We start from the raw sequence: 15351 nt of genomic DNA, 5'->3' as shown, positions 1-15351 counted from the left end.
TATTTTTACTAAGGGTTGTCCCAGCTGCCTTATTGTTTAGGAAGTTCAAAAAACTTGCTGGGATGGAGCGCAGGTAAGGGCAGAGGCATGATACAAGAGAAATCAGAAGCTGCCTGGTTCTCCAGGAATGAGGGAGTGTTCTTAACACATCAGGTGTGTGTGTGCATTGGGCATCAGGTCTGAGAACTCCTGCAGTTTACAGAGCCGTAAGAAAAATACAGAACTCATTATATGATGTATATTGGGATATATCAGGCTTCCTCAAACTCGACCCTCCAGATGTTATGGGACTACAACTCCCATGATCCCTAGCTAGCAGGACCAGTGGTCAGGGATGATGGGAATTGTTGTCTCAAAACATCTGGAGGTCCGAGGTTGAGGAAGCCTGGGATATATTATATATTATGAGAATATAACTCATTATATGATGTATAATGAAATTAAAAAGGTGTTCAAGTTGATGATTCCCAAGAAACCCAAAGCTTTTCTTTTAGGAATTATAAATAGCGATGTAGTAAAAAAGTTTATTTATTCATGTATATAATGACAGCGGCATGAAAACTGTATGCCCAAAGAAAGGAGGACGGAGAAGTTGCAACAAAGGAAGACTGGCTTTTGACAAGGATGGAGTTTGCGGAACTGGCAAGGTTAAGAGCAGAGACCCAAATGATGAAAAATTCCTTGAGGACTAGGGACCTTTTATTGTGTATTTAAAGAACTACTGTGGTGAGATGAAGGGGACGCGGGTGGCGCTGTGGGTAAAACCTCAGCACCTAGGACTTGCCAATCGCATGGTTGGCGGTTCGAATCCCCGCGGCGGGGTGCGCTCCCGTCGTTCGGTCCCAGCGCCTGCCAACCTAGCAGTTCGAAAGCACCCCCGGGTGCAAGTAGATAAATAGGGACCGCTTAACAGCGGGAAGGTAAACGGCGTTCCGTGTGCTGCACTGGCTCGCCAGATGCAGCTTGTCACACTGGCCACGTGACCCGGAAGTGTCTGCGGACAGCGCTGGCTCCCGGCCTATAGAGTGAGATGAGCGCACAACCCTAGAGTCTGGCAAGACTGGCCCGTATGGGCAGGGGTACCTTTACCTATGGTGAGATGAAATATGAGCAATAGTGTGAATTATTAAGACAATTTGGTTAAATAGTATATGTGAAATATGCAGCATTCAAGGGTAATAAATATGGAAAGAGGATGGGAAGTCAATGGATGATGTAATTTACAATCTATGTTAAAGAAATGGGGGGGGGGGGAGACAAAGAAAAATACAGAACTTATTCCACGCTTGCCAGCTCTTGGGTTAACAACTCTAAACACGTTGTTCTAAGCATATTCCAGTTGTGTCACACGGTTATTGAACAGGCTGAACTGTGCGATAAAAGAGGCAATCCCTACATTGCAAGTCTTTCTGACTTGATGTTGTTGCATATTTGTGTGATGGATAGGTCCCTGTTTGGGCACCTATTAGCAGGTCAAAGCCTGCAGGCCTTGAAAGGAAGAATCTTGGGAGACACACACAACTGTCTTAGGCAGCTGTAACCTGCCGGGCCTGTTTGGTAGCTTCCCTCCTCCTAACTGTTAGAGCAAGCAGAGAAAACTCCCCAGGAGAAGCCAACCACCTATGTCAACAACAAAAATCCCTGAAATAGTAAGTGTGGCTTTTGAAAACCTTTAAGCAACTGCTGGTTATTTATTTTTATTTTTTTAATGGCATATGTTCTAGGCAAATCCCTGTGGTGGTTTGAGGGGAAATGCTATTGATAAACCATATCCCGCACCCCAAATGCTTTGCTTTCAGCTGAAGAACACTCAGAGCAAGGAAACCATTTTATTTTTTTACAACTGACTCAGGCATGGTTTTCCAAGAATAAGGTTGCTCCTGCAACGATCTTCGGATAAACACATTACGCAAACGGATTCCCTAACAAGCCACACTCTCTTTGGAACCAGAGCCTGAGATTTGCTGATAAGAAGAAATTGGTAAAGATAAATTTATTCTGCACAGAAATGTCCATTATGCGATATAGTCAGGCATTTTACAGGGCTTCAGGTAAATGCAACATGCACACTGGCTCCTACTGCCATGCAAGCTGGTCTTTGACCGTAATAAATTATCTATCTATCTATCTATCTATCTATCTATCTATCTATCTATCTATCTATCTGGCTCCTACTGCCAAAGGTTATATCATCCCTGCCCTAAAGGCAGAATCCAGCCTTCAGCAACCCAGTGTTACACCATACAATATGCCACATTGCCATGAGGACAGAGATGGGGTGGGTGGGAATCAATCATTAAACTCATCAAACTGCAGCATGCCAGAATCAGAAGATACCAGTGCTGTCTCATGCCAGATAAGTAACACAATGCAATTCAAGGAGCAGTTCAGTTAGCCACATGCTCTAAGAGAAGATGACAAGGGGCTGGGGGTTTTTGCCACCCAAGCCAACCAGGGGAAGATGCCTTTATTATCCAACATTGTGATGAGTGTGGAGCCACAGAGAATCTTCTAGAGCAGCCTTCTCCAACCTAGGATCTTACAGATGTTTGGGGCTACAACTCACGACCACCAGCCTTAGCTGTGCTACCTGAGACGGACGGCAGTCGTAGTCCAAAAAAAGAACTGAAGAGTGCCAGTTTGGGGAAGGTGGCCTTAGAACAAATATTTTGAGGGCCTCTTGCATTCTACAACATCCATATCTCATCTCAGAGGCTCTCTCAACCTCTTACTGGCAGAGATAAGAGGTAAGCCAACCTAATACTAGGTTGGAATACTAGGCGAAGAAGAATCCTTCTGGACCCAGGTGCAGTGTTAGGGAGACACCGATGAAAATGGAACCATAATCATCACCTGTCCCAGTTCTGTATATATTGAAGGCCATGTGGCTCTCTGCTTTTGTGACATCACCACTGTTCAGAAACCTCTTCCTATTCTCCATCTGAAGCTTACGAATGGACGGCTTGAAGTTACCATTTCCCATACCAATGTTCTTCATTAATACTGATTGTTCTCTCCACTCTACTGAGTTTATAGAGTGCCGTCATGACCCTCTCTTTCTAATCAAACCCACTTGTTCCGTGCGAATACTTTATTTCAAGCATTGCCCTCCCTGTTCCACACCGTGATTTTGAAACAACCGAGAATAATCCAATGCACCTTCCAGGCTCTCTGTTTTCTGTGCAAAAATGCTGATTTGTTGTTGTTTAGTCGTTTAGTCGTGTTTGACTCTTCGTGACCCCATGGACCAGAGCACGCCAGGCACACCGTGATTCTGAAACAACTGAGAATAATCCAATGCACCTTCCAGGCTCTCTCTTTTCTATGCAAAAAATGCTGATTTGTTGTTGTTGTTTAGTCATTTAGTCGTGTCCGACTCTTCGTGACCCCATGGACCAGAGCACGCCAGGCACTCCTGTCTTCCACTGCCTCCCACAGTTTGGTCAAACTCATGCTGGTAGCTTCGAGAACACTGTCCAACCATCTTGTCCTCTGTCGTCCCCTTCTCCTTGTGACCTCCATCTTTCCCAACATCAGGGTCTTTTCCAGGGAGTCTTCTCTTCTCATGAGGTGGCCAAAGTACTGGAGCCTCAGCTTCACGATCTGTCCTTCCAGTGAGCACTCAGGGCTGATTTCCTTCAGAATGGATAGGTTTGATCTTCTTGCAGTCCATGGGACTCTCAAGAGTCTCCTCCAGCACCATAATTCAAAAGCATCAATTCTTCGGTGATCTGCCTTCTTTATGGTCCAGCTCTCACTTCCACACATCACTACTGATACAAATATGCAAAAATGCAGCGACACAGAAGTGTGGCTTAAGAGCATGATGTCCTGGTTATAATATTAATCCCAAGAGTAATTACACAAAGAAAAGACAGAAGCATGTAACAAAAGTAATAGTCACCTCCTAACAACTCTCAGCACCCTTGGCAAACTACAGTTCCCAGGATTCTTTGGGGGTAGCCTGCTTAAAGTGGTAGGATATCTATTTAGATGTTTAGTGACGGGGGGCGCACAGTTTTACTGTTTCTTCTTGAGGTGGGGAATCTTTCTTCCACAAAGGGGCAGGGAAGTGGTCAGCAGGGGGTACAAAGGCAGAACTCATTCACACATACATATGTCATGCCTCATTCTCTGACTCTCTCTCTCTAAACGCCCCCCTCCCCTTCGGGTACACAAACAGCTGCAGAAAAACTCAGCGAGGCTTCAAGTGGAGAGTTCACCTACACTAAACATACACGTGGTATTTCCTGTTTATCTTCTTTCTGGGCCACAGAGACTTGCAATTTTTCAATTCCCCGAATCCCACTAGCTTCCACTGTCTGGGTGAGGACTATCAGTCAAGTGAGAGGAGTGGAAGTTCTTTCCTCCCCTTGTATCCCAGTTCCCTCAACTTTTGATACTTCTCCCAAATTCCTTTCCCTCAGACCTCCCACCACAGACAGAAGACGTCTATAACTGCTTTCGGCTAAGTTTATCTTGTCCCAAGACTGCTCAAGTAGCCCGACAGGGAATGCTTTGCAAGGGCAGTAGAAAGGGAACAAAAAGAGGCAGCGACTTGTTCATACTCTCTCCCTCAGGGCAGACACAGAGGGCACCATCATCACCATACTGTAATCACAGTGAAGTCTCTATATGTTGAGAAATGTGGGAAAGCCGTGCTGGAATCTAACGCAGAACACATAGCCTTGTGCTGATTCTCAAAACCAACTGGACCCTTTGAGTTTTCCTGATGAATGCTGAAAAACAATTATCTCAACCTAGTGAGGACCTTTATGGGTCTTTATCTTTAAACTGGACTTGGACTCGGCAGCCCTTTAAACAGGGGACTGTGCTCTGTAAAATAGGACACATGGACACCCCAGCAGTTAGTAGAGAGCTAGGAGAGGAAATAGAATTGAACACAGGAAAAAGGGTGGATGTCAAGAAGCAGGGCTTTCAGATATCAAACTGAAGCAACTATTTGGCTGCAAGCTTCTACTGTGGTTTCTGAAACTTCTAAAAACTGTATAGCAAATAGATAAGAGTGAGAAATCCCTACTCCCACAAAGAACTGAGAGGGCCAAAAAGACAACACATTCCAATTTACTTTTAAATATAGATTCTGGCTGCGATCATCACCCATGCTTTCATTTGCATGTTACATTTTGGCAACGTATCCCCAAAATCTCTGGGTTAGTCTGTATCCAGGCAATACAGTGGTACCTCAGGTTAAGTACTTAACTCGTTCCGGAGGTCCGTACGTTAACCTGAAACTGTTCTTAACCTGAAGCACCACTTTAGCTAATGGGGCCTCCTGCTGCTGCCGCACCGCCGGAGCACGATTTCTGTTCTCATCCTGAATCAAAGTTCTTAACCTGAAGCACTATTTCTGGGTTAGCAGAGTCTGTAACCTGAAGCGTATGTAACCTGAGGTACCACTGTATATCACATGGCCCATATATATATGTAATATATATATATATATGTATATGGTATATGTATAATGTCATATATATATATATATATATATATATATATATATATATATAATCTGACAGCTTGGGCAACCAAAGAAGTAATTGACTGAATGAGAATATCCTTACGGATTTCTCAAGACACAGCGTCCACTTCCCCATAAAGAATGAATCTGTAGTATTCCCTGTAAGTTGCCCTTGGCCAGAAAATAAAACAGTACAGTATTAAGGGTATTTTTATTGCCTGCAGTAAAAAAAAGAGTCCCCTTGGAGGAACAGCAAGCTACATCTAACTGTTAAATCCTTCACTCTTCAGAACAAACGAAGGGAAAGAATGCCCTGAGGTAGAACGAAGACTGCCACCACAAGCGGAAGAGACTGGCAGATTTCCAAATACGGATGGACCACAGTTCATTTGCATAAAAATTAAGTCACTTCCAGCTGTCCTCCTCTTCAGTGGTGCAGCTGCAGACTCAGCATGCAGCCGCCTTTGATGAGCTCAACCAATGGCAATGGAGCTTTTCAAGGACTGGGACCTGTGAAGTCCCCCAACAAAAATCAAATCAGGGCACTATGTGAAGAGTCATGTTTCTCAGATACAGAAAACAGTTTCAAGGCATCTGGGAGTCAAGGGAATTCCTGTGGTTGTGCACTTAGAGCACTGTTTGGGTGTGGACGCTTCATGTTTGAACCGCTGCTCACTTTGTGGCCTCGTCTCTCAGCCTAACCTACCCCTGAAGACCTTCAACTTGTTTGGGTAGCGCATTGGCGGCCAGTGCAGTTCTTTCGGCAGTGGCATTGCACATTGTTCAAAGGACCACCACTTCTGCGATCTCATTGCACCCTTCTGCACCGGCTGCAGCTTCCAGATCAGCCGTAAGGAGAGTCGCACACAGTGTCCTGGTTGGAGGTAGCGGAGCAGTTCTGACATAGAAAGCTCCCAGCATGCTCGCTGTCCACACACACCTGACTTCTGCAGGTTCTTAGGCTGTCCTCCATCGCTGTATCCTAGATGCTGGGATCGCAAGCCATGTCACTGTACCAGCCACTGAACCTGGTAACGTTTGGCTTGTGGATGAGGCCGGACCATCTCAGGACGAGAGTATCTTGTGAGATCCACATGGTAGGATGTAGTTGGGAGCACGTGACCAGAAAAACCAAGGACCCAGCATCAAAAACCAATTCCGCAGCCGGCGCCTGGTGCAATGACAGCGGAAAAGTGACTAGTCATGTTTTAAAAAGGAAATAATATGTACTAGGGCATTGGATATGGTTCAGCCCAAACCTCAACGTCCAGTAATCAAACCATGGTTATAATCAGATCGCCTCCTCTCTGCCATTTAATGAAATCATCAACAACATTGCTGAAATTTTAACAGTTGCGTTTTCGTTGTGTTTACAAGCCGTCAAACAGTGAGAGAGGTGCAGAATAAAAATGCTCAGTCAATGAATGGATTTCTTTAGTCCTGGCTTGTTTACATGAACCTCAGTACCTAAACCCATGTGACTCAAATAACCTGATTACAATTAAGTGCTCGTTTTATGGACTTTAAAAGGAAGCAGACTGGCTTAAATCTAAATCTAGTTCATGGTTCAGGAACACGCAGAGATTTATCTAACATTCCACAGTTGCTTCCTGGGACATCTGGTGGTGAGACATTTGCCCCAGCGGGGGTGAACTGCTTTGGTTAACCTTTGGCCTTTTAAGTCGCAACACAGAGGCAATTTCTCTCACGCACATTTCTTCACATCGAGTGAGGCAACTTTACTCCAGGGTGAGAGAACCAGAATGTGCCAACTGCACATGCACAGCTGAGGCACTGAAGAGGGGTGGGGCAGGAAATGCCCAAAAGAACAAAATTTGGAGCAAATATTTCGAAACAGTATAACAACAACCCTGAATTTAAAGCTATCCACAAATAGAATGTACCATATTTTTCGCTCTATAAGACGCACCAGACCACAAGATGCACCTAGTTTTTGGAGGAGGAAAACAAGGAAAAAAAATATTTTGAATCTCAGAAGCCAGAACAGCAAGAGGGATCGCTGCGCAGTGAAAGCAGCAACCTCTCTTGCTGTTCTGGCTTCTGCGATAGCTGCGCAGCCTGCATTTGCTCCATAAGACACACACACATTTCCCCTTACTTTTTAGGAGGGAAAAAGTGAGTCTTATAGAGCAAAAAATACGGTATGTTTCTATCTAGTATTTGCTCCACTTCAAACTTTGGATGCTCCAGTTGCACAAATAGTTTGTGCAGGACAAATTGTCAAGAATGATGCTTTGTGTGTGCACCTCTTCTTTCCCCCAGTGTTGGTTTTATGAGCACCGAGCTGTGCCCTGACACTAAATAGAAGATGTAAATAAGGAGTTCAGGTCTGAACCCCCAAAACACAGTTTTCAACCTCCACAAGTAGCCATAACTTAAGGCTGACATGGCTATTTAAACATATTTATTGGGTGAAGAAATACAAACACAGCCGCTTGAGACACACAAAAGCCATTTCAAGCAACTGGCTAGAGCAAACACAAAGAAACGGAACGTTGCAAAGACCGTTAAGCAGAAACAAAAGCTCCAGGTCAGAGGGAGCACAGATTCAAGACAGCAGGTGTGCAACCTTCAACAAGGAGTTAGTTGAGTGGAAAGTTATTTTCCTCCCCTCAGTCAAAACAAATTCCTGCCCTATTAAAAGCACCGCTTCAAATGGGAAAACATCAATTTAGCACCTCCTAGTGGACTCTCAAGGAAATGCAGAATAAAAACTTGGTTTTCCTGGCCAAACTATGGATGATGGTGATGATAACAACCACCCACCCTTCATCCAAAGGTCCCAGAGCAGGTGATAGCAATTTAAAATGAAACATTAAAAAAAGAAACAGTTCAAAACAACTTAAACTCATGAAAATAGGGTGGGTCCTCAAATACATACCTCTCAGGGCCAGGTAAGTGGTACATCTTCAGTATTTGAAAAAACTGCATAGTGAAGTTGCTAGACCGACTTCTGTGGGGAAAGAGTTCTACAACTTAGGGGCTGCTTTTATTAGTCGCTTTTTTCCAGAAAGGTTTGCTTATTCAGTTCTCATATTTAATTGGGTGACTTGGTCTGCAGCTTGCATCGTTATAACTCAAAGAGGATGATGCTTCAACACGCTACAATACATACTGCAGTCAGAACTGAAACAGGGAACAAGGGCTGAGGCCTCTGCCTTCTACCAAGTGCGAGAAATGGCTTATTTAGCTCAGAAAGTTAAAGGTAAGGTAAAGGAACCCTGGACCAGCCAAATCTGACTGGGGTGTGGCGCTCGTCTCCACTTTCAGGCCGAGGGAGCCGGCGTTAGTCCACAGACAGTTTTTCCAGGTCACGTGCCCAGCATGACTAAACTGCTTCAGGTGCAACGGGACACCGTGACGAGTGCCAGAGCGCACGGAAACACCGTTTACCTTCCCGCCACAGTGGTACCTATTCATCTACTTGCGCTGGTGTGCTTTCGAACTGCTAGGTTGGCAGGAGCTGGGACAAAGCAATGGGAGCTCACTCCGTCACAGGGATTAGAACCACCAACCTTATGATCTGCAATCCCAAGAGGCTCATGGTTTAGACCACGGCACCACCCTCGTCCCCATAGAATTGTCTGCTACACAGAAGGGGAAAAGCTCTCCAGGGCTTCAGACAGAATTCTCTGTTGGTTGTACCTGGAGATGCTGAGGACTGAACCTGGGACCTTTGGTAGGCAACTTTTGTCCAGAGCCTCCTTTTCGTGTCTGTGAGGGGAGAGACATCTGCTTTCCAAGCTGATTGGTGATTGTCATTTGACGCCTGAAAGCACACAAGGATCTGGGTTATTTACTACACTCATTGTTCTCCGAGAACACAGACTGCTCCTGGAGAACATCTGTCACTTGCAAACATACTGAGCACAAGCAGTCAGCACTTTTTTGTGAAGGCGAAAGCTCCCAAGTTAGCTCTTAAAAGTCAGACCCACTTTTATCTATCCTTTTAGCCTGAGCATATGCTGCATGAATAAACAGCACCTCTGAAGACAGGCACCCAATTAGCATTTCTTCTTACTCCTGGATACCAGATGGAGGAGCAATTGTGTGTTCATCCTAACAAATGCTTGCAAGAAACTGCAACTCAAGTGAAGAATTTTAAAGTGTTAAAATATCATAGGTACTAAGCAATAACCAAAAATTTTAAAAAAAAATCAGAGCTTGCAGCTATGTCTCTTTAAGAGACAAACTGAAGGAACGGTTTCCTGTCACTTTTTCTTCAAACCAAGGCCACAAGAGTACAGCATGGGCAGAATGGGCTTTCTGTTGGATCAGGGCCATCTCCTTGTCAATCTCCTGATGCTGTATGACACCAGGAGATTTTTATTTCAATCTGAAGCAGACAAAGCTTGAATTGAAATGAACTCAAGTGCCAAATTGGAAAGGTGGTGACTTCAAGCCATGGCTGCCAAAGAAGAATATTTCCTTTTGAATTCAGCTTCACCGTAGCTTTACCTATTCCGCACCTGAGATCAGGTGATGAGACAGGTAGGTGTGGCTTGGCCAAAACAGCCTCGTGAGCCAAATGTGGAGGCCTAGAGGCTCTCACGAGGCTTGCAAAGCTAAAGGTTCTCCACCACTGTACTACAAAGTATTATTTTTTACTCACTTTATCATCTTGTGTTAAAAAAAAATCCTTTAAAATCTGAATGACTGAAAGATGACAGAAATCTAAATACAAAAGGGTCGTTGCTTTTTAATGGTTCCTACGCTACTCAGGATAAAGTGTAACTATTGTCTGATTCCTATAATCTGCCTCACTTTCCTCGCTGTTCTCAGAAAAGAATATGCAGACATGTTATAAAAAATGTTGTTGCTGCTGCTGCTGCTGCAGAAATGCTTGATGGCTCTAAAAACTTGCAACACCATTTAAGGCAACAAGTTGGTTAAATTCAAAGAAAGCAAGGCGGGGCTAGACTTACAATTAGGCAGAGTGAGGCAACAGAGTTTGAGATAGCAAACGTCAGATATTTTGGAACACTGTGTGTTTGTCAAACATTCTGCTGTTTTCTTGCTTGCGTCCCAACAATGCCTTCTTGTAGACAAAGTCCTTTTCTGAGTCTGAGGAAGAAAAGTCAGATGGCACATCTATGGTGGTAAAAATTAAAAACGGCAAGAAAAGTACAACTCACCAGGTGGTGGGGGCATGGTGAAATCCTATTAAAACATATACAAAGCTTTGTGTGACTCAACACAGATATTCTTGATTTATAGCAAATTATGGAGTTTTTTTATTATGTGCATTTTAGTCAGTTTTGGAGTAAGGATACCAGATACACTTCCAAACATATAGTTTTATTTCAGTGACCTATTTACATATTTTACATACATTTCAAAATAGCATCACTATCATCACCACAATACATTGTTGAAAACTTCACCCCTTTAAAATGTCATTTCTTGATTTTAGAAACAAATATATTCTACCCCAATGGTAGTTCAGTAAACAATTCTCACATTTTTTTCAGTTTCATGAATGAACAGAACACTCTGAAATTCCATAGCCCGCACAAGTATTTACCACAATATTCTAAAAGGTTGTGTTTTAATTAAAAGGGTTCTAATTGAAACATTGTGGGTTTATAGACATGACATCTAAAACAATACCACTCAATGCATTCTGTAATTTCCTGTATAATAATAGAGTCCATAAATGTGCTGTATGGTTGGCAATGCTTTTTGGTCCTTGGTCCAGTGGTGAAATCAAGGTTCAGCAGATGTTCTACGTGTTCAAGAACAACATTGTCAGCAGTCAAACTTTTGTTCAATTCATCACTGCTTCTTTTTTCTCATCTGCTCCTCAGGGTCTAGCTTGCGTTTCTTAAACGAAGCAGGTTCATCTTTTTCATCATCTTCAAATAAAAAAGCATTTATAAATGCAAATATATGCATAAGCTTGAGGTTTTTAAAGCCCCATTTACAAAAGCTTAGTTTCAATTCATCTGGCATAACGTGTCCAGTTCTTGGAAACACACTTTGGAAGAAGGCTATACTGTAGAATGGTTCAGAAGGTGGCAACAAAAATGATCAGGAGTATAGAAAAAAGTCCTATAAGGAAAGGTTGAGTGAAGGAATTGGATATTTTTAACCTGGAAAAAATTGAGGAGGGACTTGATATTCCTTGAAGTGTGTGTTTTCTGATTTAGCAGACTGTAGGATTACATCCAATGGGCTTAATTTACAGGAAAGTATATAGTTGAACATCTAGTCTACAGTCTAGTAGTTTCTACTTGTGAGCATCGCCCATTAAGCATGGGGTAGAATGGAGGTACATTTTTATATATTAAACATTCTAGTCAAAGCTTGCATCTTTAATAGGAATAGCAGTCAAACAAAAAGCACACACGGAAACAAGGGTCCAAAAGAAATCTAAAATAGCAAGTTAAAACATTTATTAGAAGCAGCAATATCCTCCAGTGATTTAAGTGATGAAAAACTCAGAGTTAGTATCATAATATTCAGAGATTGTCCTGAAGAAGAAACTACTTAAAATTCCTCAGAACATGACACACACCTTCATTATCAAAACAGAAAGTCCCGCGCATCAGTAAAAGCCAACAGACAAAAGTGGCTTTGAACGTTAGGAAAGCGAAGGAGGAAGAAGAGGAATGGATATTATACAGTGGTACCTCGGGTTAAGAATTTAATTCGTTCTGGAGGTCCATTCTTAACCTGAAACTGTTCTTAACCTGAAGCACCACTTTAGCTTATGGGACCTCCTGCTGCTGCCATGCCACTGCTGCGAGATTTCTGTTCTCATCCTGGAGCAAAGTTCTTAACTTAATAGAAGTACTATTTCTGGGTGAGCGGAGTCTGTAACCTGAAGCATATGTAACCTGAAGCATATGTAACCCGAGGTACCACTGTAGACTGAAAATACATTAAGATACAGCCTTGCTGATGCTAAGCAAGTCTGGATCTGATGCCTTGTGACTACCTGGAAACCACATGTATGCCATCTTGGATTCCATGATAGTAGAAGAAAAGTTGGACATAAACATAATGAAAATGAATGTCTTGCACTCTCCCACCTTGTTTTTTCCTGCACTATTCAATCCCCATCTTGAGGGGGAGATGCAAAGATTCTGTTATAGGTAAGCATGCAAAAACAGGAAGTGCCTTTTACTTCCTGTGCCCCGCATTCCATGACAAACAACCCAAACTACCTTCAGGTGTAAAATTGTAACAGGAAAACTATGCTGCTTTTACTATTACATCGCTGAAAAAGCCACGGGATGTATTGCTGGTTAAAAGTATGCCTGGATTCAGACCTATACTATACAAATTGGCATTGATGGAAGTATCTAACTGGCACGGGGGAGATTTAAATCAAATTATTTTTATACAAAGGGTTACCTGATTCTACGTGCTCTTGCTCCTCTTCTGCTGGTAAGAAGTTAACTTTGTTTGGATTCCTTGGAGCATCATCACCATTATCTTCATACATATTGGACCATTTGATTGCCATATCAAGCTCAGGAGGTGGCGGTGGCTTTGCTTCTTTGACACTATAAGTTTCAGGGGGCGGAACAGCATGTGTCGTCCATGCCTTGAACTCTTTTGGAGGCTGTTTGGGGGAACACATTGGATTAAAATACTGTGCTGTCAGAAGACCAAGTGCAGGGACTACATATCTTGTAATACATTTTAAAGGCATAGGTGCAATCATGGGCACAAACTGTTTTGCTCTCATATCTGAAAATGTAACCAACATCTAATGAATGAGCAGTATCACTGATGAATGAATAAAGCAGCAACATAGTATCATCAATGCCACAGCCGTTTAGAAATCAAAATGGTTTAAGCAAATAAGCCAAGCCACTCACTACAAGGATAAATGGAGGAGGACTACAACAACAAGTAACCCTGATCTAGGAGAAAGACTCCATCTTCATGCCAAATAGGATAAATAAGTTCCATATTTTGGATACACACAAGAAAGCAAACCCCACTGACCAAGGAGTTCCGTATCTTTAATACTAGGCTTTAAAGCAGCCTCTGGCTCTAGGGAAGGATTGGGGACCTGAAACTCTCCAGATGTTCTTCAGTGTCAACTCCAACCAGCTCCACACACCATGGCTAATGGTCAGGGATGATGGGAGCTGGAGTCCAATGTATCTGGAGGTCCACAGAATCCCCATCCTTTCTCCTAGAAGGATGGAAGGACCAACACAGGGTTTTCATTTAAAAAATTAATTATTTTTATAATTAATTATTTTAAAAAATTAAAATATTTAACACTGAGAAGTTGTAAAGAGACAAGTGCAGCTGGGGCAATTGCTATTGCCATAGGCTGGACCTTCAATGACAGCCCTTTCTGTTCCCAGACTAATAGTCAATACCAGAATATCTCAATCTGTGGTTCCCAACATGCGGCACACGCCTCACAGGGGGGCAATTTGATTTTAAAGGGGGGCAATTCGAGAATGAGTTAAACCAAGTTAATGGCCTTTTAGGCTTCCTCCACATGAACAGGAGTTCACTTTTTGAATAATAAGAATTATATGTCACAGGATTTTAGAGATGCTTAGGTGGGGCATGGCCAAAAAAAGGTTGGGAACCACTGATCTAGATATTATTTTTATGTGTAGCCATCAATTATGCATAGCCACTGATTATAATGTACCGGTAATTAACATCACACATAACTTTTCAGCATTCCATATGCACCTGAAACTCAGGATAACACATATCCGATGAAGCAAACCAACACTTAAGATAGCTTTGTGTGTGTACATGTGTTTGTGTATATGCTCTAGGTGGGGCCTAAAAGTCTCAAATACCCTCTCCAGCCAGGGCCTCCAATAGCCCTAAACCAACGTTTTTAGGCCACAAGCCACCCCAATAAAATAAATTTAGGACACAAGAAACACAAATATAGACTTCCAGGGGCACACGCAGCCGGAAAAGCTACAGGCCCCGGCAGTGAGGCACACATAGGAGCCAACTCCTAGAGCCAAAGTCCCTTCAGCCATCCCAATAAAATATGTGACCCCCCTCCCAAGTTGCCATTCAAATAGTGTGCGTGTATGCACTGTTGTGGTCGGTTATGGGGGAGCCTACCTGTCCCCCCCAAACATTTTATTTACCCCTGGATGCACACCATGCGTGTATCTCTCCCGTATACAACTCCGCCCTTTAAGAATATATGATGTTAGGTCTTCCCAGCGTGGTCCTCCCCTCGTCGCCCGGCTCTTGCTGCTGCAGGAGAGCGACCCCCAGCCCTCCCCTCCCCTCCCCAGCCCCCCGCTTCTTCCCACCCACCTCCTCGGGAGCTCGCAGGACCCGGCTCTCCCAGTCGATCTCCTTGTGCAGCGGGTTATAGAGGAAGGCCGGCCGGTGGACGCTGCGGAACAGCTCGTCGGGCCCTGGCAAGCGCGGCCTGCCCTCGGGGCTCCCCCTGGGCAGAGGAGGCGGCCCTTTGGCCTCCCCGCCGCGGCCCGAGCCGGGCCCTTCGTCGCCTTCCGAGTCCGAGCCCGCGCTGTCCGAGCTGTCGTCGCTGGCCCCGTAAGCGGCGAAAAAGCCCAGCGGGTCCTTCCCTTCCGCAGCTGCCATGGCGGGGGACCGGTGCGGCAGAAACACCCGCCCGCGGAAACGGAGGCGCGAGGAGAGGGAGGTTCCGGGGAAGGGGGGGGACCAAAACACCACCCTCGCCCTTTCAGGCCTGGGGAAGGAAAGAGAGGGGGCGGCCGAACTCAAGCTGCCACCTCGGCTGGGAAAGAACTCTCCTCCTCTCTGCTGCTGCCCCACTTGGGGGAAATATACAGTATATATATCCAGTGTTAATATATAACTTGTGCTGAGGTCGATGGGGGCTCTCACGCCCAAGTGAACGTGTAAGGGAT

The 15351-nt window shown here is 44.1% G+C and overlaps 1 protein-coding gene across 3 annotated transcripts; it reads right to left on the bottom strand.

Annotated features, from left to right (window-relative positions):
• Positions 1-5676: 5676 nt before the first annotated feature.
• C5H1orf52 (chromosome 5 C1orf52 homolog) lies at positions 5677-15128 on the bottom strand. 3 transcript variants are annotated; one of them, XR_003707158.2, is made up of 5 exons: positions 14771-15128; positions 12863-13073; positions 10429-10567; positions 9149-9272; positions 5677-8456 (listed from the first exon to the last, which is right to left on the bottom strand). XR_003707158.2 is itself a non-coding variant. In XM_028732924.2 (4 exons), exons 1-3 carry the CDS (start codon positions 15059-15061, stop codon positions 10470-10472), a joined length of 600 nt encoding a protein of 199 aa, XP_028588757.2. In that variant the 5' UTR covers positions 15062-15128; the 3' UTR covers positions 5677-9272; positions 10429-10469. The 3 variants fall into 3 exon arrangements, 2 of the variants coding, with proteins under 2 accessions (XP_028588757.2, XP_028588758.2); XM_028732924.2 differs by having other exon boundaries at positions 5677-9272; XM_028732925.2 differs by lacking the exons at positions 5677-8456; positions 9149-9272; positions 10429-10567 and adding an exon at positions 10783-11358 and having other exon boundaries at positions 14771-15113.
• Between the last annotated feature and the right edge of the window lie 223 nt (positions 15129-15351).

The sequence above is a fragment of the Podarcis muralis genome, chromosome 5, assembly GCF_964188315.1.
Source record: "Podarcis muralis chromosome 5, rPodMur119.hap1.1, whole genome shotgun sequence".
Taxonomy (NCBI): Eukaryota; Metazoa; Chordata; class Lepidosauria; order Squamata; family Lacertidae; genus Podarcis; species Podarcis muralis.
Note: the sequence above shows the minus strand (reverse complement) of the source record. Positions and strands in the feature narration are given on the sequence as shown.